The sequence below is a fragment of the Drosophila teissieri genome, chromosome 3L (assembly GCF_016746235.2).
Source record: "Drosophila teissieri strain GT53w chromosome 3L, Prin_Dtei_1.1, whole genome shotgun sequence".
NCBI lineage: Eukaryota > Metazoa > Arthropoda > Insecta > Diptera > Drosophilidae > Drosophila > Drosophila teissieri.
Genome location: NC_053031.1, coordinates 20,958,127 through 20,986,085, shown reverse-complemented (window position 1 = coordinate 20,986,085; position 27,959 = coordinate 20,958,127). Strand labels below are relative to the sequence as shown.

The window sequence follows — 27,959 nt, the reverse complement described above, 5'->3', positions numbered from 1 at the left end:
AGGACACAAATCACATTTTTATTTCTATCAGGTGGAGTGCCGCTCGAGACCCTGGCTAATTGAGCCCTCTAATGGCAATAAGTTTTTATACGTCCGACTGAAGGCCATATTCTTGAGTAAACACAATCCCATGCAGACACTGAACGCGACCTATGTTCAGACTGATATTTGGAAATGTGAGACCAAGTCTAGAGCTGTGCTAACCACGTCAGAGGGTATGGTAGAAGATGTTCAATTTTTGTCCACCTTTACAATTCTTAAATCCATTAGGTCTAACCATTGTGGCTTGTCCACTGAGTCCCGACTCAAATGCTTACGAATTTGTGGAGATCTTTAGTTCCGGTTGGAATGAAAGGCCCAATTTCGCGCTTGTCAATCGATCCAGAGCCATCAGCGTCGAGTTCCTGCGCCCCGGCAACGGGGAGTACTCCTTCAACTGGATGGAATTGATTCCCAGGCCCACACTTAGCATGGCGGGTAAGCTTAATAGACGACCTTGATTCAAATGGAGATTTAATTGATCCAACCTTGCAGAGGACTGTCAGTTTAAGTGTGCCGAACTGGGTGCCTGTGTAAATGCTAGTGTTTGGTGTGATGGCGTAGTCCATTGTCCTTCTGGGGACGACGAGACCTTCCTGCAGTGTTCGGCCTTAATGAAACTGCCCGCCGAGATCCTGGCCACGCTCTGCCTGATCTTTGTGCTCTCGTGTTGTGCGTTCGCTGCCTTTGCCTACAAGTATGTGATCTATTACAGCACATGTCAATTATATCGCTAACTTATTACATTACCACATTCGAAATAGGAAAATCAAACGAAAGCTGCGTGGCTCCTCGGTGCTGCAGACGCGACTCAAATCGCTGAGCTCGATGGACACGGCCGTTTTGGATGAAAAGGAGGTGATTTGCTGACAAAGCGACAATTCTGTACGTTACGTGGAGATCGATCGTGTTACCACGGTCTGATGCTCGACGGCCACTAACGTGCAGAATTGTGCCCCGGAACAGAAACAAGTATCGCCACCACAAGTCAACCAAGAAACAGAAACCACAATCTCAACTGACGCGAAAGCGAAACGCAACAATGAAACGATAAAAAGACAAAGGCAACTCTTTTTCGAAATCAAAATCAAACAACCAGAATCAAAATCGTTCACCTGTTTTTTAAACTGCATTTATACGAGAGCGTATGCGCTACAGATCGCAGGATTTTGTTGATTCTATTTGTATTAATATCTATTTTATAGATCGAAAGACTCAGATGACTCGTGTTCTTCTGGTTTTTAGTGTCGCGCAATTTTATAAGCAATTTTCTAGGTCTAGGATTTTTCGTATGTATTTTCGATATGATTTCCCAAACTTGACCCACAAAAACAAACACACTGTACATACTAACGATTGCGTAGCACAGGACGACGAGGACCAGAAATCGGACAGATCTGACCAGTTATTACTTCCACTATGTTCGTGTCTTTGGTTCTTACAGAGTACTCATAAACCTATGTAGATACAACTGTTTCCTAATAGCCTTTAAGTGTATCGTACTATGCTAGTCGAAACCGACAAATGATGATAAAGGAAACGAGTTTAGATGGGGAAGAGTTAGTTTTTTTGGGGAATGTTTGAGAAACTCACACAGCATTTATTATGCGGCGCACAAAACAAGTCATGAAATCAAATACAAAAAAATAGTAAAAATCCAATGGAGTAAGCTGACGAAAGGAAGATTATTAATCGACCACTCCCAGAGTAGATCGTAAGTGGAACATGTTTTACATTTTAAGATTGATGGATGCATCGTAAACGTAATTTAGTCGCCAGAGGGACACATTGGTTAGTCGAATATGTCAATATACATAGAAGCTAGATGAATTCGTTAGTTGTTTAATAGACGTTGTAGTGATCATGGATAATATCAGCATAATCAAAGCTAAATCAAGCCAACAATTTATAGGTATCTCGTCGTATTCAAAGTACTCAAAAAACCCAGTCGAATCGAAGTCATTCAAAACTCACGCCCATTGTTGTTAATGTTGTTGTCTCCAAAGTGCACAGTTCGCTTCATGCCACATCATCTAGCGCCTGCTCCCTCACCACCAAACCAAACCAAACCAAATCAGATCAAAATCAAACCAACCTTTGCATGGTTATCCTCGTATGTTGGCTCTGGGCTCGTTGGCAGCTGACTTAATCGAATCCTTTTCTATTTTGTATTCTCTCTTTGAACATCCCTTTTGTGTCGAAGAAAAAACCCGTCGTTGAAACCAAGATCTAAAGCTCGGCAATCAAAGCAAAGCAAAATGCCCGGCCTGGCAAAAAGGAGGGAGCAGGGATCAGGGACTCGGAAAATACAACACAGCAGAGTGTGAATCAGTCGAAATGATATTTTTGTTGAAACTCTTCTTCCTCTTTAAGAACTGTAAATAAAACAAATAGAAGCTGTATGATATTAACAATTTTATACTGAGTGTTTTATTTTCCATTTTGCTGTACTACTCAGTTGCACTCTCAAATAGTGAATATGTTTTGATATTCGAATCAAACTCAGACAATAAACGTTAAAATCTTTTATATAACTCGGTGGTAACTTATTCTCATTACTATAGCGAACAAGAAGACAGGAGGTGCATAACTTTTGGATTCTCCAGATCACTTGGTCTGCGAAATCCTGCAGCTGATTAAATGCAAGAGTAAAGAAACAAGTTAAACAAAGTGAAGCTCAACTATTGAAATAATTAAAATAAATATTCAAAACTTAAACAAGTTATTAGCGAAACTGCCCAAATGAAAACATTTCTGTCGTAACATAGATTTAAAAGCGCTGATCTTCAAACCGAACTGAATCCGGATGATTACCGCTGGCAGAGTAGATTTTTAAATTTTAAATTAGTTTAAAGTAAAGCCTAATTAATCGGAACACGGTAAACCAGCATGACTAAATAATTCGAATGTTGAACAAAAAAATCATATCAGATTCTAAAATGATATTAAATTAAAATGGAAAACTGAACAACTTAATAAACAAGCATTTAAATCCCCAAAACAAACTGCATGAGAACATTATTTTATACAAAACTCTTTACAGCGCACTGGACACGCCCATATACAACAAATGGAATTGTAAATAAATACATAGGACATACAAATAAGAACACAAAGTAATCAATAAAATAATGGGAAGTAAGTCAAAACAACGCTTACTCTTAATCAACCAACTTAAAGTGTTATTATTTTAATCTTTTAAATACGTGGGGAATTGAGTATCTTCAGATGGAGGAGCTGGTATGGTAACACCACCCGTATCCAAAGCTGGTTCATGGGGCAATGAATCCACGCTCTCCAGCGGCATAAAACAGTCAGCTGATATCTGCAAAATATTATTTTTAATAAGTCAAAAGTTTTAAGAGTAGATAAGAGGGCTCACCTCCCCGTTCTTGTCGCCCACTTTACGAGGATACTTGAAACCAGCGGCACGGGCGTCCATAGAATCCTCACAATTTGTGATCAAGCCCTGTCGATGATCCTGTTTGTGGGCTTGTAGTCGTTCTGCATTAATAGAACTGAAGCTGCAAATATCACAGCATAAGTCCCGATAGGCTTCTGCATGATTGAGTCGCATGTGGCGCTTGAGAGCATTGGCTTGAATGCAGAAGTACTCGCATTGACTACACTTCAGGTTGTTTCGTGTGTCCTGGCTATCATGACGCTGCCGATGCTTGTGCAGGACACTGGGATCGCGAGTGGAGAACTTGCATTCCCCACACTGCAGAGGCTTCTCGCCCGTGTGCTGACGCATGTGAATCTTGGAAGACAATTAGGTAGCATAAAGGGGGCTAACTTCTATATAGACTGAACTTACTATTAAGCTAGCCTTGCGGGCAGTCTTTTTGCCACAAACATTGCAGATAAATGGCTTGATTTTATTGTGAACAGTCTTCACGTGTTTGGAGAGCGTTTTGCCATTGACGAACTTGCGGTTGCAAATCTCGCAGGTCTTCTCGGCGTAGTATTTGTTCTTCGTTAAAGCTGGTGGCGGAGCAGCAGGTTGCGCGGTCATCTCCGTTGGCTGTTCCTTAAGCTTCCTTCTCCGCTGAACAGCTGCCAATGAGCGGAGCACTCTGGGTCGCCACCTTTTGTGAACCTGCATGTGTCGCCACACGAGTGCGGATATGGGTGACTTGTAGTTGCATTCGTTGACGGGACACTCCAGTAGATCCACATCCACCTGGTGGGTTTTCCACAGATGAGCCGAGCACCGACGCCAATTTGGCAGTTCCATTCCACATTCGCAGCAGGAAAAGCTGCCGCCCTTGTGGCAACTGGAGTGGAGCTGCATTTTGGCAGCATCTTGAAACTTGAAGGGACATTCCTTTCCAAAGGAGCACCTTTAACGAACGAGTTTGTCAGAAGCTTTTCGTGATATTATAGACATATTTACGGTTCTAGCATGTTGGCCCTTAACACCAGTCGAAAGTCCTTGAAAGGCTTGGGCTGCAGTTCGCTTGGCGGGGGTTCTGAGTCCTTCGATTGCTCCGCAGTGCTTTGTTTATCCTGGTTGATTCTGCCGACTGCAGGTTGTTCCGTAGTTGAAGTCTTCGCAGTTTTGTTTTTGACACTGGGCACCGAAACGGGCTCATATCCATGAAAGTAGACAAGATGTCCTCGAAGATCCTCCTGGAGATCATATTGACGAAGGCACAGGCAGCATACATATACGATACGAGTAGAATTATCCATTTTTTCTTAGTTACATTTCGTTTTAGTATATTGATCAACAACAATTCAATAACATAGCAACAAAGTGTTATCGACAATGCGAAGGACTATCGCGGGTGTATTATCGAAATTTGAATAATTAGTTTTAGATTTTAATTAGTTTTACTTTCACCAGACCTTACGGTTGATTCTTGCTTTATATTTGTTTCAAATACCAAATGTGCGAATGCACACATCAATATAAATACAAAGTGCACAAAAAGTCAAAAAGTGGCATAGTCATTTAATTTGTGCGCCTGTTCTAAATTTTCCAGCTGAGTAGTAGTGCAAAAAGTTATAGATGGCGTGACATTTCAAAAGCCAGTGTTAAACAACGCTGTTTTAGGCCATCGATAGTTCATAGTTGAAAGAAATCGAAATCCAAATACCTATCGTTTTTAGTCCCAGTTCTATTTAGTCGGCAGTCATTTGTTATTTCGCGAATTTATTTTTCGCAATTTTGCAAGTTAATAGGCCAAAAAGTTGTCTCGGAGTTACCTAATATGGGCAGCGCGTTGGAAAACTATGTGAATCAAGTGCGCACACTAAGTGCGTCCGGTAAGTTGACCGACCGGCGGATCATGATCCCTAAGAAACCGGACTCGTTGCCGCCTTTGTTTTGATAGTAAAGCAATTCACAACTGACTTTGCTGACCGGCTTTTCATTCCAGGAAGCTATCGGGAGCTGGCTGAGGAGCTGCCGGAGTCGCTGTCACTGCTAGCCCGCAACTGGAGCATCCTGGACAACGTGCTGGAGACGCTAGACGTGCAGCAGCACTCGTTGGGCGTGCTCTATGTGCTCCTGGCCAAGCTGCACAGTGCATCCACCGCGAATCCGGAGCCGGTGCAACTCATCCAGCTGATGCGGGATTTTGTGCAGCGCAACAATAACGATCAGCTGCGCTTTGCGGTGTGCGCCTGTGAGACTTGACTCTTCTATTAGAAAAGTACCCAAAAACTAATCACTTATCCCATTAAGTCTACGAAACATGCCATCTGTTCACCGAGTTTGTGGTACAAAAGAACCTTAGCATCCTGGGCATACGCATCCTTTCGCGTGCTATCGACCAGATTCGACAGCTGGACACCCAGCTAACCCCCATACACGCCGATCTCTGCCTACTCAGCCTGAAGGCGAAAAACTTCAGTGTGGTGCTGCCGTATCTGGACGCGGACATCACGGACATCTCCACCGTGGCAGCCGAGTGTAAGACGCAGCAGCAGCAGCAGTCCCAGCACGCGGTATTCACGGTTAAAAATGCACTTGTAGACTGTTTTAACTCATAGTTTTCGTTTTTAGGATGCCAACAACGATGCCAAGTACTTCTTGTTGTACTTCTACTACGGCGGCATGATATACACGGCTGTGAAGAACTACGAGCGAGCTTTGTACTTCTTCGAGGTCTGCATCACCACTCCGGCAATGGCCATGTCGCACATCATGCTGGAGGCCTACAAAAAGTTTCTCATGGTTTCACTCATCGTCGAGGGCAAGGTGAGCTTTCCAACAAAGTTACTTTCTCATATCAGTCTCTTTGTATTGAAATCTTGTTTCGGTTGCAGATAGCGTATATACCAAAAAACACACAGGTTATTAGCCGTTTTATGAAGCCGATGGCCAATCACTACCACGACCTGGTCAATGTGTACGCGAATTCGTCTAGCGAAGAGCTGCGCATCATCATACTCAAGTACAGTGAAGCATTTACGCGTGATAACAATATGGGACTGGCCAAGCAGGCAAGTATTTCGCCCTCTTCCCTGTAGTATGTATTTCAGACTCTTCCCTGAAGATCAATAAACAAAGGTGTCTTCGAAAAAAAAGAAAAGCATCTAAGTGAAGACGAATAGACCTTAGAGTGGGACAATATTACAAATCGGACTTTTAGTTTCCAACCAAAATAAAAAAAATGTATATATAAAAATTTTAATTTATGAAGAAGTTTTCCGAAAGAAAATGCCTAACATTAATATATATACGGTGAAACCGAAATTACTATATAATTGCAACATTGGGTATTCTTTAGGTAGCCACCTCCTTGTACAAGCGAAACATCCAGCGGCTTACTAAAACCTTTTTGACCCTTTCCCTGAGCGATGTGGCCAGTCGTGTCCAACTGTCCAGCGCAGTCGAAGCCGAGCGTTACATTCTCAACATGGTAAGCAATTGTCTTCTTATTCGATTATTCTGTTTTATCCAATCTAATAACCAATTGCAGATCAAATCGGGTGAAATTTATGCCAGCATCAATCAAAAGGACGGTATGGTGTTGTTCAAAGACGACCCAGAGAAATACAACTCACCGGAGATGTTCCTCAACGTGCAAAATAATATAACACATGTTTTGGATCAAGTTAGACAGATCAACAAAATGGAGGAGGAGATCATATTAAATCCAATGGTAGGTTTTAAACTATTGTTAGGTCATTAGTTATACGCTATATGTTGTTTCTTTAAATTCCAATTTGCAGTATGTGAAAAAGGCTCTTGGCAGCCAGGATGATGACCTAACGTCGCAGCACCCAAAGACTTTCTCGGGGTAAGAATATAAATTAAATATAAATGCAGCTAGCATTGTTAATAATATTTCCTTTTTTACAGTGATCCCACAGATTGATGATGCCACTGCCGCAGAACCACCAGCAGCCTGCTGCTATCATTTTTACGCTCATCAAATCACCAACACCGTTTACCAGATCTTGTCGAAGCCGCGAGGCCCTGGGCCAGAAAGCTGACGATCCATGCAGTCCGTACTCATTCAGCTACCACAACAAGAAACTGCGCTCTTATTGCAAATTTAAAGATGAACATGCTATTTTAAATAAACTATGTATAAATCTATGACTAAGTCAGGGATTCCTTATCACGCTTTTGATTGACTCACAAATAATACGTCTCGATACTGCAACGATAAGGCTGTTGGGCCTTGTTGTTGTGTTTCTACGCATCGATCAGGCGACGTTTTACTGTCCGGACGGACCGGTTAAGTGCTTTGTACTTGCCCCCAATCTACCTTGATTGCAGTTCAGTTATCGTTCACATTATTTTATTTACAATATCAATGTACATGTAACCTAACCTTAGGTCAAAAACGAACAATTAATTGACTAGAGGACCAGCGCGTTAAATGTAGTTAATTTCTACTCGTAAGCCTAGTTTCGTGTATTTACGACTAATTGCTTTAGGTTAATATATCAACAGGCGTCTAGGTTTTGTAGTTCGTGCGTGTGGGTGGTTAGCAGCTGTCGTTCCTCGTACATCGCTCCAATCGCCCGAATTAAAACCGGAGCTCCGACATCCGAATGAGATTTAAGATTCTCGCGCCACTCATAGCCAGCTGCGCTGCACCCATCCTAACCGGTTTTCATGGCGTCTAGCTCCATGATGGAGGTCTTCAGCTGCTGTGTAGGAGAAACCAGACCCGATGATACCTCGCCGTTGAGACTGCGGTGCAGCTTGTGGACCACATTGACCAGTATGAAGCACAGAATAAGCACCAGCAGCGACATGAAGACGTAGGCCAAGACCAGCGGTGCGTCCGAAATGGGATCCAGCATGACGATCGGTTTTTGGATACAGAAATATATATACCGAGAGTAATGAATTTGAAAATTTGTTGTGACTTTGTACTCGCTTCCCCGTAAAGAAATGTGAAAGAGTGTAGTCCAGACAGCTCAGGTTCAGGTAAAGAGACGGGTCGCAACGCGTATGTTAATTAGCCACTTGAGCATATATAGCATGTATATGATATTCTGGAATTGTGACCGCGTCGGCGTTTCGTGTGTACATCGCTTGACACCTGCCCGAGAACTGAAACGAGCCGAGAGCGTTAAATGAATGGAACTTTGCTTGGCATTACGTATACGCTTCGTTGCCAGACTGTTGTCGCTGTAGATATTGCTATATGTTGTGCGTCCAGTTTGCCTTTTTGTTGTTGCTTTGATAAGCCTCTTGAGCAATAGAATTTGTTACTTGTGCCACGAATAAAAAAGCCTAAAATTTTTGGAGATTCTTTCGACTGAGAGCCGCTCTTTACATCTGGCCACTTTTCGGGAACCAGCTTTATTTATAACTCATGGAGGAATTCCAGTCGCATTCATATTCGTCTTGCAATCAAATCAACAACGCTGTATTCTTAATTGGCCGCGTCAATAAAGAATGAAATGGCGTCAAACAAATGCATGGGGTCTCTCGATTCGTAGAGGTGGCGAGATCGGGTTGGGGACAGTGATTTTGGCAATTAATGCTTGATAGCCAGGCTAACGGCTGGGTCTGGAGAGCGTTTTAAATACTGATAAGAAATTCCACATTCACAATGATAAGCCCCAAAAAACGCGGACCCCACAAGTTAAGTTTCGTGCCATGGGAGTAGGGAAAATGAATTGCGTTTCCTAACTAAAATTCTAAATCAAAGTTGGGGCTTACATTAAGGTATCAACTCATCCAGTATCCCCAATCCACTTATTTTATTGAATACCACTCAATATAATGTAACGTAACAATGTATGGCAAATTTACTAACTAACGAGCTGTAAACTTTTGATTTGTTCAGCATTAAAAAAATTTGAAAAATGTGTTTTCTTAAATAAGTCAATTCAATGCATGCAGGACGAATGGAAAATTAAAATTGTTATTGAATTCATTAATGGGAAAAATAGGCTGAAAATTTTAATTACCTGGAGTGAGTGGCTGGTAAATATTTTAATCCTATAAAAAAAATTAAATACCACTGGCCGGAAAAGTATCACCTACAGCCCTACTTGACCACACATTTGTGCGCCCCTGTTCCGGTGGCTTTCACCTTCGTTGTCACGCGATTATCATAAACTAGCGTGTGCTCAGTGCCCGACCCACTGAACCACCCGTCGACCATGTAGCCTCCAGCTCATTGATCTTTGTATACAATTTAATAAAACAAGTTATACCGCGAAAGCAGCCTAGAACAGACGACGCATGGCCCCTATCCAAGGGCCACACCCTCCAATCCCTTTAATCCGGTATCCGAGAGTTCCGGCGTGAGGAACCAGGTCGGCAGGCGGCGGCGTTATCCGTGCACCGGGCATCCTGGTTATCTCTGGCCTCCTGGATCACGTCGTCCAGGGTTAACTGTGTCCGACTATCCGGCCTCGGCTCCGGCCTCCTTTGGTTGCACTTGAGCATGACTTTGAGGCGCGGGATCTTGGAGAGGTGGTCATAGAACCGCACTATGTGTAAGGACCCAGAAGGCCTCTGTTCTGCGGCAGCACACACGGGCTGATCCCGGCAGTTGCACAAGAAACTGATGGCCTTCCGGCTGGAGCTCACATCGAACTCGGCGCTGACCAGATAACAGGGCTCCAGGGAGAGCACTATACGCAGGACTAGAGGAAGAGAGTCCAGGGGGAAGAGTAGGCCGAGCAACTGTCTCACTGGCACTGAGCTTACCCGAAGAGGTCTCCAAGATCTGGGACCTGTTCTGAATCCAAACGGACCGTAGGCTCGGCTGATTGGAGCGTGGACTGCGGAGCGAGGTGTCCAGGTATTCCCGTATGGTCATCGCATGATTGGAGTGACGGAGACCCAGGAGCTGTTGACGTGAGTTGCCGGGCAAAGCGGCCAGAGGCAGGTTGTCGTAGACGGAGACATAGATCTTGTGGCTTATATAGACCACCACGAAGCACAGGATGACGATGAGCAGTCCGATAAGCAGGTAAGTAAATAGTGTGGGTATAAAGAAGATGGCGTCCAGAAACATGGGGTCGCTGATCCGAAAGTGCTAGATCACTGACAGGATACGCAAATCTACAGAGAGGGTTACGGGAATCCATGGGAGGAGCTTCGATTCGCTTGATTTTTGCAACATCTATGTAAATGTATTTATTTCGTAGTTTCTGTATTTTTTTTTGTTTATTTTTTGTTGTTTGTTTTGTTGTCAATTTTTTTTATGGATTTCTGCCTTGTTTTTTTACATACGATTTTACATTGATAATATTATGCTTGTAATTTAATTGTATTCCACTCGATCTCAATGCCTCCACTTCCTGCACTTCGGCTTAAAGTTGATTCTTGCGTGCACTCCTAAGAATTTGCCATTTACTTTCGTTTCTAACCCGCCGGCGGGTTCCATCTACGCCCAAATGGGCGTGGTCTGCACACGGCGCAGACCCCTTACAAATGTTCTAGGCTCAACCTTTTGCATTTTGCTCATTTTCTAACAGTGTCTTATAGCTGAAATATCAGCACAGATATTTTCGTTTTAAGCTTCTGGCTTTTCTGTAAAACTGTCAAAATTTTAGCTTCATCTCTGCATGTGTGCATTTCAAAATCGCATTGTTGAGTTATGATTTTCTGGTTGCGAGTGAGTGGATGAGTGTGTGCGTGTGATGAGGCGACATCTGTAGATTATGTTTTAAGATTAATCGAGCAGATATAAGCTTTATAAATATATACACACAAATCGTTTTGTTGGCTGCGTATTTTGTGAGTGTTGTAAATGCAACTTCTCGTTTGGGTAATATTTATTAGTTCACACAGATACACACGCACACTCACCCAACACACACGCAAACCCATACTCTGCGACTTAAATTGTTGTAAAGTTATCTTCTCGTTAGCTGGCAGTTGTTGAAAATGCCTAGTACATTAGTTTTGAAATTTTGCAGATATTTCAAGAATTATTTATAATCAATCAATTATAATTTCAATCTTTTAACTATTATTACTTGCTTGATCAAAAAGTATTGTACCGGTCTTTTGAAAGACCAAAACTCCAAAAATTACAGCCTTACAATACAAGAAAATAAAAGTATTTTCTAAACATGACATATGTACAATTTTTGAAGAACGGAAATACCTCTTTGACAACAGTTTAAACTAGGCATTCGCTGTGCTCAAGCTTAAATTAGTTATTAAAAAATTATAAAACTATGTTAAGATTACGAAACACCTTTCGATGAAGAAACAAGAAACATGTGGGAAAATCATGAATTTTTCACTGATTTTAATATTTAATTAAAAGGTTAACGGCTCGCTGACTTCATGTGCTACGCGTTTACTTTTAAAAATAATTTACTAACATTAAAATTAAAATGGTTCATTAATTGCTGCCGTTGTCTGTTTGTTCTAGACAAGAAACAACAAATCATACAAGCGAAATACAGTTGTTTCATTTATATCCTACTCTTTCCTTGACTTCATGCCTCGTATGAGAGTGTATGAGTTCGTGTGTCTGTGTTTTGTGCCTATGTGTGTGTTGCCTTTTTGTATGATTTTAGTTATTACACACATATTCATCTTGTTTACTTTTCTTTTAAAAAACATTCAGATGTCTGTTGGATATTTAATGAAATTTTTTTCAGGAGGCAGCATGTCCCATAGATTATACAAATGAGCTTTCTTTTTCTAAATAGCCGAAGAACTTGAAAGAAGTTGAGAGAATTAAATAGATGAATCTGGGGAAAGCTATCTCCGTTATCGGGGGTTGCGGGGTGTGGAACATCCCGCCGTAACCTTCACGCAGAGACACACACATACACTATTATATAACTTCAGCACAACATACAGAATCGGATAATTAATATTTGTTGGCCCTAAGCCCCCGTGCACTCTGGATCTGCGACAGAATCGAGAATCCAATGGCTCTGTGACAATTAATTTTACACACTTATATAGTTTACGACTTCATGTTTATGCTGCTGAGCGCTTGTTTTGTTTTCTATTTATCTATCCAACTATTTCCCATCGTCTTCATGTTGGTTTTCCACGTTCGCTGCGTTGTTGTTTCTGTTTGTTTTGTCGGTTGTTGTTGCTTTCTTTGCTGCTGCTGCTTTTTATTGTTGATTTGTTGTAGGGGTAGTTGTCGTTGTGGCGGCCTTAAACGGACAACGATACGAAACTGTTGTACTGCGTGATGTTGCGTTTGAGTATGTCGGCGCAGGGTCCCAAAACGCGTTCAAATCTGCGACAGAAACAAAAATGTAAGGTCATTAACATGCACCTTTTTATTTGTCTTAGCACCGAAGCCACCGCACTTACCTCGCCCGGTCCAGTTTGACGCACTTGAGCGGCCCGCGAGCCACAACAGTCGCCGCACGTGGTCGGTCCAAAAGCAGAGCAATCTCGCCAAAGTAATCGCTGCTACCCAGACGGCCCACCTCGGCGGGATCCTCGCCCTGCTGATTAGATAAACCATTTGATTAGAGTGGCTCTCTTCATGTGTCCCAGATCTGATCACGGTCACTCACCTCAGAACGCTGTTGCAGCACCACCGCACAGCCCTCAAGGATGATGTAGAAATCATCGCCAGCGGCTCCCTGCTTGACAATCGTCTCACCGTCATCGAAGGAGCACGTCTCCAGAGAATCGGCCACTGTGAGGCGCTCCCATTTGTCCAGGCTCTCCAGAATTGACACACGCGACAAAAACTCCTCATACATTTTGCGCTTGCGGATGGTCGAGCCCATAAGGATGCGGCGGTAGGAGTCGCGGTCAATGCCCCACAGCTTCACATCGGTTTTGGCACGCACGGTGGCGGCGCGAGGAGTGCCGTAGATGAGGGCCAGTTCACCAAAGCTTCCGCCCTCGCTGATGGTGGTCACCAGTTCGGAGTTGACGAAAACCTGGATGAGATAGGAACATGTTGATAAGGATTCAAGCCGAGATCAAAGCCATATCATATACTTACATCGACCTCTCCCACATCAATCACGTAAAAGTTGTCGCCTTCATCGCCCTGCTGGATGATATTCTCGCCGGCAATGTGATTCACAGGGAACATGGCATCAAATATATCGGATCGCTCGCTCTCGTCCAAGTGGGCAAACAGGACGTTCTTGGCAATCGCCTTGGACAGGGCATTCATCGTTTTGTAGTCCTTGGGTACCACCTTCTTAACATAGTTGGTGGCATCCTCTTCGGTTACGGGTTCGGCGGAGATTCCACCTCGCCTGCGAACCGGTGGAGCTGCTGTCTGTGGCATCGGGCTGAGATCTTCGCAGTCGTCGGGGCTGATTACCTGTCTACTGGCATCCAGTTTGACTTGTTCCTGCCAAAGATAAAAATAACAATATCATGAGTATTTTGGCTTTGGTTTATTGCACACAAATTTCGATTCATTATCATATTGGTTGAACATCAGAGTTGTAATAATAGTCTTAATACAGATAAAGGCCATGCTGGAGATGTGGCCCGATGTTGCCTAGTTTCTGACTTAGTGATATGTTCTAAAGATAACCCTTGCCGAATAAAAAAAGTTCGATAGTTTTCCTAAAACTCTCTTACTTTATGAAATCTCTGTGGTGCAAACTTAATTATCAGCTGCAGCAGTCAACTGCCCAAAAGCGTTTGCGACTAAATGCCAGATTAATGTGCGTCACTCTCGATGGATGTATGGTAACTGCAACCAGTGGTTGTTCTCTGCAGCATTGTGCATATTGTCCGGAGACGCGCCTGGAAAAGCTCCACCCGCCCACATCCGTTACTCATAAGCTCCATCACTGCGTGGGCAGTCAAAAGAGCCAACCGGGGGAGCTGAAGAGCTTTACATCCTGACTCTTGCTGCGCATTCCGGTGTCTCGAGTCCCTGTCCCTAAACAAATTTCCAAAGTGCACCCAAAGCTGCAAGGTCCGTCTGTCCAATTGCAGTCCGTCTCCGACAGTGACGTCAAACCAGTCAAGCAGGAATGGCCAGCTGGCCAAAGATGCTGATTAAGTTGCATTAAATTGTCACTCACTTGTGACTGCAGCAAGTGGCCGCCCCTGGCAGTTATGGCCTCATTTGAAATGCGTTAGGAACCTAGGCCTTTAAATAGGCTAGTCCATTACAATATATTACACGAACAGATGGTATTTTTGTTAGCCAAAGTAGGCATTATATGGATTAAATGTGACATTCAAGATCAGAACTTAAGGCTCTATGGCATTAAGGATTGGTAAATAGCGTTATTTTATAAAATGGTCCGCTAACAAATATAGTAATACAAGCAATACAACATTGTTTATTTTATTCTACATCAATAAATTAATCTCTATCATTTCCATACATTAAATAACATTTCAAGCACCTTAAACAAATAATTCTGTTCCGCCTAATCCTAAAAATATTTTAACAAAAAATCAACATGTTTCGTAGCTATATCAAAGTATTTGCTTTTAACATCCAAGTAATTGCACTTGATTTGATTTCCCCATCCGACCGCAACCTCTTGAACGAAATGGTTTTACGCCGTCCATAAACATTGTCGGGACCCGGGAAAAACTTCAAATGAACGACGCTGCTCATTAATTTTTATTGTCTAAACAAACCAAGCCAAAATCGCACGAAGTACGCATGAATAGTATAAACAAAAATATGGAAAATAAAAGCGGAAAATCGCAGTTAATAGGTGAGCTAAGCAATATGAGCTCGATCACGGATTGTTGGTGACGATAACGAACTACTCAACGAATTCCCCGGCCAAATCGAATGTCGTCTCCATAAATTGACGAATGTCTTGGGTGGCTGCCAGTCACCTGAAGGAACCTGAAGGCAAGTGTCAAAACAGAAGATAATCAAGCGCTGCCGCCCAGAAACATCAACGATAGGAATACAAATGCCTTTTAATTAAGCTCAGCAAATGTAGCTGATTCCCTGCTAAAACTAAAAGTAATACTTAAAAACCACAAGTTCTATCACCGTTGTTCTTATACCATAATAGTTTAAAAAATATTTAAAAATAATTAATAAATTTTATCGCTTTCTAATATTTGCTAAACTCATTATGTGTACTCCTTGGTGACTTTACCATTTACATTATGCAGCAACAAAGTAGACTAGCTGAATATTATTGATCACAATGCCCCAAAGTTCAGCGCTGCCCTGAATGCAATGAGCCATAGAATGGCTCACTCTAGGGTATCCTGCAGTCAGCTTACTGGGTGGCACTATCAAAACATTCCCCTTCTTTTTTGCATTCGCAATACTGCAACCTTGTTTATGGCAGTTTTGCCAGGGACATCGCCCAGAACAGAGAACCGAGCGCCCAGAACCGATGGCCCAGAGCAGAGAACCCGGCAACTGGAAGACGCGTGTGCCAGCGATATGACCGTGACCTTTGTGCAGACGCGGAGTCGGCGCCCAGTCGACTTGTAGCCCTGGCCCTGGCCATGGGGACGTGGCCATGAAGAACACCAAACCAACAGCCCACAAGTCAACCCACTCTTCCACCCTTTGACCCTCCGATATTGCTCGCGATTTTCCCGGGTCGGAACAGCGCTGCTTTTAGCTTTTGGCGTCGTTCCCTGTGACATATTAAACGGAAATCGATTTCGCAAATTGCAAATTGAATCCAATCCCCGCCCGGATGGGCTGACTTTGCGGTCTGGCCCTGCCTGATTGGATGGTGCTCGTTGATGTTCACGTTCATAGGCTCTGACTTTAAAGTGGAGTCTTGTCACCAGTCAGCCTTATCAACCAGTTCGCTAATAAAACAGCAAACAACATTTATGGGAATCATGACAAATGCTGCTTTTGATTATATGACGACAATTATTGGGGAAAGGGTGGGGCCATGTGTGAAGGGTGGGCCCAGATGCGGTGAAGGTTGGGTAACAATGACTAATTACCACACGTTTTCACCTATTACCAAATCAATTATGTTTAATAATCTTGTCTGCCAACACAGCTACAACAAACAACAGGGAACGCTATAGTTAATTTCCTCGACTATCACATACCCGTTACTTAGCTAGTGGAAGTACGAGGGAGAAAAAAAAAATTATTTTAAATATCGATAAAAGTTTGTAGAAATGTACGGACGTGATAGTTTTAGGCGGTTCGTGTTGGTATGGCAACATACAAAAAAAACTTTCACAGCGTGAGCGTCACGAGAATTGGCATGCCTAATCTTCCTTATAGTTTTTATAGTTTTCGAGATTACCCCGCGAGTAATGGGTATAATAGTTACACGAAAACAATGATTGAAAATAGTTCAAAAGCTAATTCCAGATGTTGTTAATTAAAAAGCGTTTATATATCTCGAAGACAAATAGTTCAATGTATCCTTTAAGAGGTTGATAAGGGGTACTTGGTTCTACTTTGATCCCTTTACTCAATAAATTACACGCATTATTCTTTGCTGGAGAAGAAACCTTCACGAGTGGGAAAAAAGAAGTCCGATTACAACGGCGACAATGAAACACTGATGAGGCGGCAAATGAATCCACATGCTGTGAGGTAGGACCCAGAACACATTGCCGTCGTGCATCTACATATGTCTATAGTACAATGGTCGCCGCTTGCAATTGTGCACATGGTGGTATTGTTGCATTTATGTGAGCATAAATAAAAACGAACGGCGGCGTCGACTTCTGGGGGGGGGCAGCCCACAGAGAAAAATGGGAAAAGCTAAAGTGTAAATTGCATACAATTGTGCAACCAAATACTAAATGTTTGCCTCTATGAGGGTGTATTTTCTAAATATTTTTGTTTTGTTATTTTTGCTTGCGTACATGAATGAGCGCTTATTGAATACAAGTACAAACTAGACTTATGGTCTACAATCTATGACAGCCACTAACAGACTCATTTATTTATGGCAAACCTTAGGCATTTTTCTGTGCTTGTATGCTCCTTTGTGTTGGTGTTGGTGTTGGTGTTGGTGTCGGTGTGTGAGTGTGCGTGTGTGGGTTTTGGTTCTTCAGTTATCCCTGTGTTGGTGCTTGTGCTACTTATGTACAACAAATTGTGAAAACGCTTCGCTTCTAATATGGACACATAAAAACAAACAACAAACAGTAGTAGTAGATGTAGTATTTGGAAAACGCATGTCGCGACGTGGGATTTCTGTGGAAAATCTCGGAGATTTGCACTCTCGGATTTGTAATACCGCTGCTGACAACATAGACAAAAGCGCGAAGAGCGGTCAGAATTATACAGATATTACGTATACGCGGCGTGGACAGGCGAGCAAAAACAGCCGCCAGCAGCAATGACAAATCCAATGTCAAAGTTTTATAAAAATAAATATTTAAAAATGCTCCGAACAGCTCTGAAACAATTTTCTTTAAATTAAAAATACTTTTGGGTGGCCAAAAAGCGGACTTTCGAATAAGCAAACACATTAAAGGAATGTAAGGGACAAGAAATAATAATCGGTTCTCAGTGGGTGTGCTTATGCTCAAGCTGTTGGACATCAAAAGCAAAATATTGTAAAATACTCATTTAATTGGCTATATATGAAGCAACACCTTAAAAATGGATAATAATACAAATAGACCAAGTAAAGAATCGTGATCCCCACGGCGTATGATTAATATTGGAATTTGTTTAGAAGATTTTAATCTTGTTTAACGTATACGCTTTAACGTATAAAAAATATATTTTTTTTGATCTCATACAACATGGAAAAATAAAAAACAAACCCAGCCCTTGAAACTCAAATAGTCAGCTTGTGTTTAGATTGGTCACCACTGCGTATGATTAATATTAGCGCGATTGGGGCTATTAAAAGAAATCGCCGCGAATTTAATTGGCATAAATGTGCGGGCACGGCAATAAAATATAAAATTATATAAAAAGGAATCCTAAAAATATATCTATGAGATCGTGCGTCACTAGACCCCCGCGTTCCACATTATTATCCACATCATTTGAATTAATTTTCCCGCTAGTATCCAATTTAATTTTTCCACTTTGTTCCTTTTTGCTGAGCTGACTGCGTTTTTGCTGCTTTTGCTGTTTTTCCTGCCATTTGTAATTGCTTAATTAATTCGATTCTAGTTCATATGGTTCTCGTTTTTGTTTGTCTACCCGCTGTTTCCGTTTTAATTATTTAGTTGCTGTGAGCTCTTCTTGTTATTACTGCTGTTCGACTTGGCGAATGTCTTTTTTCGCGTATTTACAAAACGGAGGCGCGACACAAACTGAAAACTCAATTCGAAATTCGCGTTCAACTTGCGACAATCGACGTTGGCGGCGCAGTCGACGTTGCGTCGTCGTCAGCAGGGGCAGCGGCTTCATCTTTCCACACTAGTTGCCTTCACATGCGTGTGTGAGTGTGTGTATTTGTATCTATGTGTGCTGGGGGGTGGGCGATACCGTTATGCGGCGTAGGGCGGTTGAATTGCCGACCATTTTGCGGTTTGTGGTAGGTTTCAAAGCAGTCGAAAGATCCGCGATGTAATGGCCAGTAGCTTTGGTGACCAAATACACAGAAAACAAAAGGTGATAAAAATGTTCATATATTTTTTGATCTATTTTAAAGGTTTTACTTTTCTATAAAAACAACACTAAATATTCTAAAATATCTTCTTTCTATTTCCAAAATGAGCATTTTCTTAATTTCCAATTTTATTCAAATTTCACGAAACCACATTTTTTTTTCTTCATGTAGAAAGAATGCTAAGCCAAGCAGGAAGAAAAGAGGTAGGTGTAATGAGCAACAATATGAGGATTAATTAAGACCGAAAATGACATGGCAAAATTTCAATGCCAATAAAACTTTGAACAAGAAAAAAATTAACTTCGAAATTTTAAATAAATATATGCACTGAGATTTAATGCTTGCTTCTTGCTGAACACAACACATTTCCAACTGCAAGTCCCTGTGGGCAGGGATATTTTGGGAACAATAATTGTATTATTGTTTACACTTTTTCTTAAATTGTATTATAAAACCTGAAACATTTCTCCCAGTGCAGCCACAAAGCTACCAACCACAAGCGACGTAGAGGAAAGTAAAAGTCGCCACAGGCCCACAGAATTATTGAAAAAAACAACCCGCCAAATAGGAATCATACTCGGCAAAAACAAACTACAACAGAACAGCTAATGATGGCTACAAGCAAAGTGGCCAAGAGAGATATTTGCCAAAATATTGAATTAAAAGTGGGAGAATCGGACAAATCAATTCGAACGCCAGTGCCAAGAAGACAAGCAAAAAACAGAGAAGTGGAAAACAAAGAGAAATCCAAAGATTGTAGGCGGTTTTATATATTAATGTTATGTGCTCAAGGTAGCAGCGCAAACAAATTTGATTTGATACGCCAGCATTTTATTGTTCCTCGAGCCCATAAACATGCAAATTCGTTCGCACTCACTTTGATAAATTAATAATAAAATCAATAATAATTACTTTAACAATTATGATGTGCATGGGTGAGAGCCCGTAGATTTCTGCAGTTACACATGGCGCATTGGCAGCGCCCAAAGACGAGGGCACAGATTTAGGCACTTGAAGACATGGAAGCAATGCTCTCGTTAGTGAGAACTCAAGGTGTCCACGACGCGAGAGCCCTCGAAGTCGCCTAGTTGGGTTTTCCACTGTGGCAGTTGCAATTCGAGTGGGTGGTTTTGGGTGGGTGTGGGGAACCTTGAGGCAATGCTGGTGGCACGGGACAGGCTAAGTATGCCAATTTGTGCACCGCCTGGAGAAGAAAAGCCTCTCAAGAGAGTCTAGTGCCGACGACAATTGGCTGCATTTTTATAAGTTTCGTGGCATTTTGAATTGCATCTCTTTTGGGTGAGTCAGAATTTATATTCTTCCTAGTTAGCTGTCTCATAAATTAAAATGTCAATCAGGAAGACCACTACGTTGCACTGAGTTTAGCTTTTTCTGTGGGGATTTTTACATTTGTCATATGCCAGCTTACAGATTTTACATCGAACGTGCAATTTGTTTCTGCAATTCTGTTAATTTGCACATTTTGTTTTTCCGTTAGGGATATACCGGCACTTGTAGATTAAAAAGGTTTTTTTTTTTTAAGATTTTTTAAGAAAACTACATTTGTTTTTTTTTTATTTAATTTATTTACTTTTTCAACCGTTTTAATTTAAGAATGCGTGTGCATCCAAATAAGAGACAATGTACTTTACGTAATTGATCGCTCTGAAGAAATTAATTATGTATAATAGGGACATTTAAAATTCCCTCATTTTCCTTTCCTTTTGCCGTTGTGGCTCGTTGGCACTTTAAATTCCTGTTGGAGCCCCAAGCACCCAAGAACTGATTAAATGCGGGACAAACAATACATTGGCCATAACTTTCTATCGCTTCACACTTGGATTCACTTTGTCAACGTGCAAAGTTTCCATGGATCTGAGGGGAGGATTCCTCCATCCTGCATGTGAGCAGCAGGATGCGGGAGGCCCTATGTGCACTAAAATGCGGAAAAGCTTTTTGTCTGCTCGCTTTCTGTCCCCGCTCTCCGCAGGTTTTCGTGCTTGTATATGTGACTGCGTTTTATAATCGCATTAATTAAAATTTTGCGCCCTAATTGACGCAGGAGTAATACTACTCTTTTGCACTCGAGTTTTAAATTTTCCCACATAGCTGCGCCCTGCTTTTCCGCCCAACACCCGGCGCCACGAAAGTTGCTCAGCGAAATTTCCAATTCAGTGAACTTTTTGTTTTGGCACGCCCCCTGGAAAATTTTCCCTCTGGTCCTTTACTCTTTCTGAATCCACCCGTGCTGGCCTTTGTTGGCGTTGGCCTGCATAAACATTATTTTTGGGGACACACAGAAGGCGTATTTATAACCACATCGATTCTGTGCTATCCAGCTGCCCACTGATGGCCAGCCAGTGTCCTGCCGAAAAGGACACGCCGCAATTGTCGTTGTCACAGCTGTCAAGAGAAACTGATACAAGCAGCCATCGAGCAAATTGACAGCTGAATTCCCCTCAATATTACCCAGTGACGTCAGTGGCCCAGGAAAATATGAAAAGGTACCCGAGAAATTTATAATTTGCAAACTGTTGCGCTTGAGAACCGTTTTCCTTCTTTATTGGCCAAATTATTCATGGACACTCGAATGGAGCTGCGCTTATAAGCCCCTTAATGGATCGGCGCACACACACAGACACAAAAAAGGTCGACACATCCGGCAGATACGGATGTGCTTTTGGCCAACCGCTTTTCCTCCGTCTAAAAGTATTCTTTATGTGTATAGAGTACCTTTGTTCGTATTATTTACATACAACTTTTGGGGTACCCGATAAATGCCGCCCCCAACTCGAACGTTAAATAAACGATAATTTATTTATGCGAAACCAGAGCTGCGGGAGGGGGTTAAAGGTTGACGAAACGAGGGTTATATTACCTTCACGTTACTCAATTATTCACAAAGTTGTGCCGAATTTCGATATCGAAAACATCCGCCAAAATCCCTAGGGGATCCTAATCATCAATCACTTTCCCCGCACCCACTTAAAAATATCATAGAAATTGTTTCTGCGCATAAGAAGCAAATAATCTCTAATTAAGTACAAAAAGTTAGTTGACTCCTGAGTGTTTTTCTTGATTTTTTAATTTCTTGATTATTTTTTAAAATTATTATAATGTTATACATTTTTTTTCCCGTTAGGAGAGAAACAGTTAATTGAGGCTAAAAAATTGTTTTCCAAATTTTACAATTTGTCTTTTTTAATGGAAATTTGTTAATCAGACTATAATATTTACAATAATTTTAATAAATATCTTAGAAAGAGTATTGGATTTCTTTCAAGCCGATAACGGAAAAATAAAGAATGGCGCCAAGCAGTGCTGCATTTTAAAGTGCTAAAGATGATACTACTTTCCTAAATCAACAATTTCCAAAACTCTAATAGGAAAATAAACAACCCCTTCCCAACTATAAAAACCAATCCCAAACCAATCCTAACCGAAATATTTCCCAAGCTACCCGTATTTAACACTTCAAATTTTACCCACCATTTCGCTGGTGGAGTTCCTTTCACTTCCGGTTTGGCACTTTTTCCGACCGCGTTTGGCCAACACAATTGGTTGTTGTTTGTCTTTACTTTATGGCCCAGTTCGGCGGACACGGGGAACAAAGTATCCGACGTAGTTTTTGGCACGATTCCGCTGTTAATCAGAAGCCGGCGTAAACAGCGCTGGACGAAGCGATGACAGCCGTAAAAGCGGCATTAACACGGCCGTTAAACCGGACAATTCGATGAACGGGGCCCCGGAATTCGCGTGGCTATCAATCAGGCAAGAAAGTCGGAAAAGTAACGACCGCAAAAGGTGAATGGTAACTAGTAAATTGAGCAGATAAATTGGCGAAAAATCAAAAATTGGGGACGACGATGGGCAACTGACGGTGGCCAAAAAGTGACTGAGACAAACGAAAGGACGAAACTCTAGCAGCCACAGACACAAACACAATCTCGACGACGACAGGATGACCTTCACCAACACGCACAGCAAAGGGAACCTTTCTATATATACACAAATATATACATACATATACGACTGGCCAAAAGTAAAGTTTTTCGCACACCCGCCCACCCACTTACACATACACTCGCAGTTGTGACGCAAGTCCTGGCGAAGGGAAAAGCTTTCACGGGAGAAATGGGCAAAAGTACCAAGGAAAAAGCGAAGGAAGGACTTTGATTTCGTTAGCATTCCCTTCGAGTTTCAAGAGCAAACTCGACATTTACTGGCAAAAAGCTGCACGTGTAGCAGGTGAGCGGGAATACCCTTTTCAAATTTTTTTTCTATAATTTTTTGATTTACCTTGTGTCTCTCAAATTGACAAAAAACGCCCTCAAACTGCTAAAAACTGTCAGTGTGGAAATTTTTCCTTCACCCTTCCACTAGATGGGTAACGGGTATCAGATAGTCGGGGAACTGGACTATAACGTTCTCTCTTGTTGACTTTACAGTCAACCCTTCCAACGCATCATTTTTGCAAAAGATAGGTTAACAATGTTCAAACAAATTGTGCCAAATGTTACCAATGTTAATAACAGTTTTTGTTATTTATTTTTCTTCAGCGTATTTTATACATTGAAAAAATTTGTTTCGAAAGATAAGATAGAAATTTTACAGATAACCACAGAAAAAATATTAAATATTTGAGCAAGATGTGCTTCTAGCACAAGTTAATAAAATATTGTCCTAAACGAAATGTTTATAATAAATGCAATTTTTTGGGTAATACAAAATCATAAACCTTAAAATATAGTATACTTTCTGAGATATTAGCCGACTTTTAAATTTTACTTAGAACTCCCTGAATAAATACTATAAATTTCTGCTCGTTTTTAATAGCTTACCAGAACTAACGACATCGTTATTTGCAGTAACAAATCAAATCAGCAAGACTCCAATTCAAATTGAAATCAAAGCTTTCTACTATGCGCACACTCCTACACTTTAAACCTTTTTCCGCCAAAAGCTTTCCCGCACAGATTCGCAGTGATTGCCATCCGATTTCCGCCATTGAAAACTTTTCCGACTTTCCAACTTACTTCGAGTTCTCGTTGCCGCTCAAGTTCCAATTCACGCTCGCGGGCAAGAGTGGAGAGGTGAATCTGCAGGCTACGATCGCTGATGGCATCCTCTTCGGGAATTGTGGTACAGGAGGTGCGAACATGCCGCATGCGGTGCACTGCATCCAAACTCAGCCGGTGTTCATGATCATCACGGAGCAGAGCATCAAACATGGCCACCCCGCCATCGATGCTACTTTCGCGCAGGATGCGTCCACCACGTCCACTGCAATGCGGACTCTGCTGCTGATTCTGCTGATGCTGATGATGATGATGATGGTGGGTGGTGGTCACCACGCCCTCCGAGAACGAACGGATGCGCATGGCGCCGTTGGCATCGGTGGTCAAAGCCACCGAGCGGAAGCGATCGATGACCGCATCCTGGATGCTGTTTACACTCAACTGGTTGCCCATAGCGCACCTAGGCAAAACAAAAAACAAACAAGCGGAGTGAACTAGGAGGAAGCAGGATGCTTCTGCACAGCGTCAGGATGCTAATCCAACTGACAGCGGTTCCGGCATTCAACAGGCAACTTGCCCCAGAGAGTCCGATACACATACAGGCGTACTCAAAATCAAAGTTGGGAGAAAAAGGGGTCGCTTGGCAAGTGAGAGGAGGAACAAGACGATGTGGAAAGGACCTCCACAGGTGCGCTGCTCTATTTACATTGCAGCATTGCAAACTTTTGGTGCAGCCTGCCTCACATAATAAACTTTAAAGCTTTCCAATGAACGGAGAGAATGCAGCTCTGCGAAAGAGTAGGCCGAAAATAAAGCATTCGCGCTGTGAAATTCGCCAATAGACGGGTTTTTTTTACACTCCGCTCGAAAATAGACCCCAAGTTGTATTGATTTTCGTTTAAGCGGCAACCAAAAGACCAGCAAAATGCCGCTTGTTGCTTATCAAGGGGTTAAAACTCCGGAAAGAAACCTAATCGCACAGGCTAATTTAAACAACTTCCTTCACCACGAGGAACTTCCTGTACTTCTTAATTTTCCGTTAACATTATAATTTGGAACACATTTGGAAAAATATTTTTTTACATAAAGCTCTCAAAGTTATTAAAGTTAACTTCCATTTTTTGTTTTGAAGGACTAGTTTAAAAGCAAGAGAGAACGCTATAGTCTAGTTCCTCGACTATCAGATACCCGTTACTTCATATCGCATATCGATAAAAATTGGCAAGACATACGCATAAGAGAACGGAAACAAATCCAAAACCTTTTTCAAAACATATAGTCAAGTTCCCCGACTATCATATACCCGTTGCTCACAGTCACATTTTACTGGCATATTGAAAGAAATAGGGGAAAAAAGAATAAAATGGAAATAAGTTAAAAAATGTCTCAAAAGTGTGGGCGTGTTCGTTTGAGGCTGTTTGAGCGTTGGAGTGGGTGGTGCCAAAATATTTTTGGCATATCGATAGAAATTGGAAAGACAAATAATATAATAACAATAATGTCAACACATTTTTCAAAACTGTGGGCGGCTTGTGGGCGTTAGAGGGAGCGTGGAAAAAAGAATGTCGATAGTAATTTACAAGACCAATACAAAACTGGAAAAATATAAAGACATTTTTCTAAAGTTTGGGCGTGGCAGACTTGGGCGGTTTGTGGGCGTTATAGTGGGCGTGGCAGCATGGATCAACAAACCTGCGCTGCATGCTTAATTTCAATTAATTTTTGTACCTTTTATAGTTCCTGAGATCTCGAGGTTCTACAGTCGGACGGACAGAAGGACATGGCCAGATCGACTTCGCTATTGAACCTGATCAAGTATATTTTCAGATTATCGGAAACGCTTCCTTCTTCCTGTTACATACTTTTCAACGAATCTAGTATACCCTCTCACTTTACTAGTATCGGGGTATAGAAATTTAATATTCATGATCATAGCAGCTGGAGATCCACCATTCAAATCCATTTTTCATGATACCGAGCTGAAACCAGCATACAATCAGTTTGTATAATACTTTCGTACGAGAAACAAGTATTTCTTTTTAAAATAATCTGATAAAATTAAGTACAGTTTTTCATATGTATTTTTCTAATAATTCTGATTACCAAATTTGATTGTGAAAAGTTTAAGTTTCGATAACAAAATGAGCAGTCTGGAATTCAAGGATAGTAAGCAGGAGATGGGATCTTCGAAAACAGTGAAATCCTCAAAAGAATCAATTGATGATGTTAATTGGGAGAAGTCCGTAGCCTCCGAAGAATTCGAAGATTTCAACCAGGTTGAGAACGAGAACTCTTTATCGTCGGGCTACGTTAATTTTCTGAGGGACTTTAAGAAGCGCTATGGAGATTATTACACGGATCACCAGATAAAACGGGCAGCCGAAACCCGATGGAACGAAATGTCATTCCGTCATCGATGCCAGTACTCTGCGGTAAGTTATAGATCTTAAATGCAACCGTAGAGACCGTATAAAATAAAATTTCTTTATACCGTCGATTCGTACGCACTTCCACAGGAACCAATGGACACTTTTCATTTGAAGCCCGATTTGGTAGAGTCCAATAGTGGAAGTAGCCTTCCGAGCTCTAGGGATAGCGAGCACAGAATGAACGCTGAAAGAAGTGGACCCACAGATACTTTCTTCGGTGCCAGCGCCACCAAAGGCAATGGCTGCACTCCCAGAAAGAGAGAGAACAAGTGTTCCAAGCCTAGGATGAGGAAGAGTTGCCCAAAACCGCGGGCCAAGTGCTCGAAGCCCCGTCGCAGTTGCGCCAAGCCGAGGCAAAAAAGCGCCAGACCCCGGAAAGCATGTCCCCGCCCCAGGAAGATGTGCGCCAAGCCGAAGCCCAGGTGTGCTAAGCCCAAGAGCTCAAAGCCCAAGTGCATGATGTAACCGAAGGTCCTATCTCCCACACCTATACCCTCCCACTTTCGGCATCTTTATTGAGTTAAGAAACCAGACAAAATTTCTTAAGAAATGCTTATATGCGTTGCTAGAATCAATGGACTTGAAGAACCTCCAGTGAACCAGGTCATTGAGAAACCCGGCGGCAAGGAATCTAAAGCAGAACCGATAAAGCAAGGCCGTAGGCCAGGAAGGCCCAAGCTTTGATCCTCAAGCAACGATAAGCGATTGTACTATTTGGAAATAAAGGTTAATCCCTAAGCAAAATGCCACATACTTTATCTACCAATAACCAGTCGCAATATCACTGGTGCTTTGTGTATTCAAAATCAAGACGCATTTTTGACTCACCCTCTCGAGTTTCTGGAAGTACTGTCGCAGGAACTGCACGGGATTCTCGGGTCGACAGACGCACAGCTGGACGATGCAGTCCTTGAGGACTCGCTGGATCCCATGGGTCTGGATGTAGTGTTCGCACTCCCGCAGGCTCTGCTCCTCCAGCGTTTTGGCCATCATGTAGGACATGTGGTACGGTGTGGAGGTGGCGTGGATTCCGGAGTGTGTTTGCAATGAATGGCGGTGATGATATGGGGATGGGAAACAGCTTTACAAGCGCCGCACTACGCAAAATATACGTATATATGTATGTATATATTATGTACACAATATGTTTGTGTGGGTAGGTTACTGGATGTTGGTTATTGTTTCCCCAACAAATCGGTTAAAAGCACTGATTATTTGGCTATATTTTTGGTTGCCGTTTTTGTCTAAACCTGCTGCTTTATCAACCCGCTGTGCACCGCTTTCGCAGCTTTTCCTTGCGTTTTTGGCACCGTTTTGTTCCGTTTTCCACACACACAGCACAACCCCGTTTTCACTTTCTCAAACTTCACGTTTCCGGACGTTTTTGGACTGTTCTTCTGATTAAAGCCCTTAGCCCCACACTCCTCCACAGCATATGGATTGCTTAATGACTGTCAAAAAATAAGTTAACTAAGTTTTTTTCATTAAAACTTAACCAATTTTCACGCACGTAAAACGTTGTTGTTTTTTTTTTTGTGCTGCATGTAGTGGTGAGCGTCTTATTTAGTCACGCTCATATCGA

At 42.0% G+C, this 27,959-nt stretch overlaps 7 protein-coding genes across 13 annotated transcripts in view; 3 read left to right on the top strand and 4 right to left on the bottom strand.

The window, feature by feature from the left end:
* Positions 1 to 2,373, top strand: part of LOC122616653 — a 43,358-nt gene extending 40,985 nt beyond the window's left edge. Inside the window, exons 16-20 of the mRNA XM_043792187.1 lie at positions 32 to 215; positions 271 to 477; positions 535 to 736; positions 804 to 897; positions 2,243 to 2,373. Coding sequence (XP_043648122.1) covers positions 32 to 215; positions 271 to 477; positions 535 to 736; positions 804 to 897; positions 2,243 to 2,272 — 717 coding nt within the window. The 3' untranslated portion in view covers positions 2,273 to 2,373. The remainder of the gene's footprint in view (positions 1 to 31; positions 216 to 270; positions 478 to 534; positions 737 to 803; positions 898 to 2,242) is intronic.
* Positions 2,374 to 3,099: 726 nt separating this feature from the next.
* Positions 3,100 to 4,797, bottom strand: LOC122616654 (zinc finger protein 16). The gene is made up of 4 exons (XM_043792188.1): positions 4,436 to 4,797; positions 3,857 to 4,382; positions 3,422 to 3,799; positions 3,100 to 3,364 (listed from the first exon to the last, which is right to left on the bottom strand). The coding sequence occupies exons 1-4, from the start codon at positions 4,732 to 4,734 to the stop codon at positions 3,230 to 3,232; spliced, it is 1,338 nt and encodes a 445-aa protein (XP_043648123.1). The 5' UTR covers positions 4,735 to 4,797; the 3' UTR covers positions 3,100 to 3,229.
* A 343-nt stretch (positions 4,798 to 5,140) lies between these two features.
* Positions 5,141 to 7,597, top strand: LOC122617077 (COP9 signalosome complex subunit 3). Its single transcript, XM_043792762.1, has 9 exons — positions 5,141 to 5,310; positions 5,424 to 5,672; positions 5,732 to 5,994; positions 6,053 to 6,247; positions 6,316 to 6,492; positions 6,780 to 6,911; positions 6,972 to 7,154; positions 7,225 to 7,292; positions 7,355 to 7,597. Exons 1-9 carry the CDS (start codon positions 5,256 to 5,258, stop codon positions 7,368 to 7,370), a joined length of 1,338 nt encoding a protein of 445 aa, XP_043648697.1. The 5' UTR covers positions 5,141 to 5,255; the 3' UTR covers positions 7,371 to 7,597.
* A 185-nt stretch (positions 7,598 to 7,782) lies between these two features.
* Positions 7,783 to 8,589, bottom strand: LOC122616970. Its single transcript, XM_043792581.1, has one exon. It carries the CDS (start codon positions 8,308 to 8,310, stop codon positions 8,107 to 8,109), a length of 204 nt encoding a protein of 67 aa, XP_043648516.1. The 5' UTR covers positions 8,311 to 8,589; the 3' UTR covers positions 7,783 to 8,106.
* A 1,132-nt stretch (positions 8,590 to 9,721) lies between these two features.
* Positions 9,722 to 11,884, bottom strand: LOC122616968. Its single transcript, XM_043792578.1, has 2 exons — positions 10,178 to 11,884; positions 9,722 to 10,113 (listed from the first exon to the last, which is right to left on the bottom strand). Exons 1-2 carry the CDS (start codon positions 10,485 to 10,487, stop codon positions 9,743 to 9,745), a joined length of 681 nt encoding a protein of 226 aa, XP_043648513.1. The 5' UTR covers positions 10,488 to 11,884; the 3' UTR covers positions 9,722 to 9,742.
* A 145-nt stretch (positions 11,885 to 12,029) lies between these two features.
* Positions 12,030 to 27,909, bottom strand: LOC122616966 (cAMP-dependent protein kinase type I regulatory subunit). 7 transcript variants are annotated; one of them, XM_043792574.1, is made up of 6 exons: positions 18,519 to 18,615; positions 17,311 to 17,470; positions 13,416 to 13,775; positions 12,976 to 13,350; positions 12,767 to 12,903; positions 12,030 to 12,689 (listed from the first exon to the last, which is right to left on the bottom strand). In XM_043792574.1, exons 2-6 carry the CDS (start codon positions 17,317 to 17,319, stop codon positions 12,605 to 12,607), a joined length of 966 nt encoding a protein of 321 aa, XP_043648509.1. In that variant the 5' UTR covers positions 17,320 to 17,470; positions 18,519 to 18,615; the 3' UTR covers positions 12,030 to 12,604. The 7 variants fall into 7 exon arrangements, with proteins under 7 accessions (XP_043648509.1, XP_043648508.1, XP_043648506.1 ...); XM_043792573.1 differs by having other exon boundaries at positions 12,767 to 12,906; positions 18,519 to 18,610; XM_043792571.1 differs by lacking the exons at positions 17,311 to 17,470; positions 18,519 to 18,615 and adding an exon at positions 27,206 to 27,909 and having other exon boundaries at positions 12,767 to 12,906.
* LOC122616969 (histone-like protein 18C) lies at positions 25,946 to 27,121 on the top strand. Its single transcript, XM_043792579.1, has 2 exons — positions 25,946 to 26,380; positions 26,465 to 27,121. Exons 1-2 carry the CDS (start codon positions 26,090 to 26,092, stop codon positions 26,840 to 26,842), a joined length of 669 nt encoding a protein of 222 aa, XP_043648514.1. The 5' UTR covers positions 25,946 to 26,089; the 3' UTR covers positions 26,843 to 27,121.
* Positions 27,910 to 27,959: the final 50 nt, after the last annotated feature.

What these genes read in the sequence shown, in the direction of transcription:
- LOC122616654 (XM_043792188.1), bottom strand. Translation starts at nt 4,734, where the DNA reads ATGGATAATTCTACTCGTATCGTATATGTATGCTGCCTGTGCCTTCGT. An exon ending in AGGGCCAACATGCTAGAACC is followed by an intron (nt 4,383 to 4,435) that starts GTAAATATGTCT and finishes CGTTCGTTAAAG; the next exon opens with GTGCTCCTTTGGAAAGGAAT. An exon ending in CCCGCAAGGCTAGCTTAATA is followed by an intron (nt 3,800 to 3,856) that starts GTAAGTTCAGTC and finishes TTGTCTTCCAAG; the next exon opens with ATTCACATGCGTCAGCACAC.
- LOC122617077 (XM_043792762.1), top strand. Translation starts at nt 5,256, where the DNA reads ATGGGCAGCGCGTTGGAAAACTATGTGAATCAAGTGCGCACACTAAGT. An exon ending in ATATGGGACTGGCCAAGCAG is followed by an intron (nt 6,493 to 6,779) that starts GCAAGTATTTCG and finishes GGTATTCTTTAG; the next exon opens with GTAGCCACCTCCTTGTACAA. An exon ending in AGCGTTACATTCTCAACATG is followed by an intron (nt 6,912 to 6,971) that starts GTAAGCAATTGT and finishes AACCAATTGCAG; the next exon opens with ATCAAATCGGGTGAAATTTA.
- LOC122616970 (XM_043792581.1), bottom strand. Translation starts at nt 8,310, where the DNA reads ATGCTGGATCCCATTTCGGACGCACCGCTGGTCTTGGCCTACGTCTTC.
- LOC122616968 (XM_043792578.1), bottom strand. Translation starts at nt 10,487, where the DNA reads ATGTTTCTGGACGCCATCTTCTTTATACCCACACTATTTACTTACCTG. An exon ending in GATCTTGGAGACCTCTTCGG is followed by an intron (nt 10,114 to 10,177) that starts GTAAGCTCAGTG and finishes CTCTTCCTCTAG; the next exon opens with TCCTGCGTATAGTGCTCTCC.
- LOC122616966 (XM_043792576.1), bottom strand. Translation starts at nt 24,401, where the DNA reads ATGGGCAACCAGTTGAGTGTAAACAGCATCCAGGATGCGGTCATCGAT. An exon ending in AGCGGCAACGAGAACTCGAA is followed by an intron (nt 13,776 to 23,966) that starts GTAAGTTGGAAA and finishes TATCTTTGGCAG; the next exon opens with GAACAAGTCAAACTGGATGC. An exon ending in TGCTGCAACAGCGTTCTGAG is followed by an intron (nt 12,907 to 12,975) that starts GTGAGTGACCGT and finishes TTATCTAATCAG; the next exon opens with CAGGGCGAGGATCCCGCCGA.
- LOC122616969 (XM_043792579.1), top strand. Translation starts at nt 26,090, where the DNA reads ATGAGCAGTCTGGAATTCAAGGATAGTAAGCAGGAGATGGGATCTTCG. An exon ending in ATCGATGCCAGTACTCTGCG is followed by an intron (nt 26,381 to 26,464) that starts GTAAGTTATAGA and finishes GCACTTCCACAG; the next exon opens with GAACCAATGGACACTTTTCA.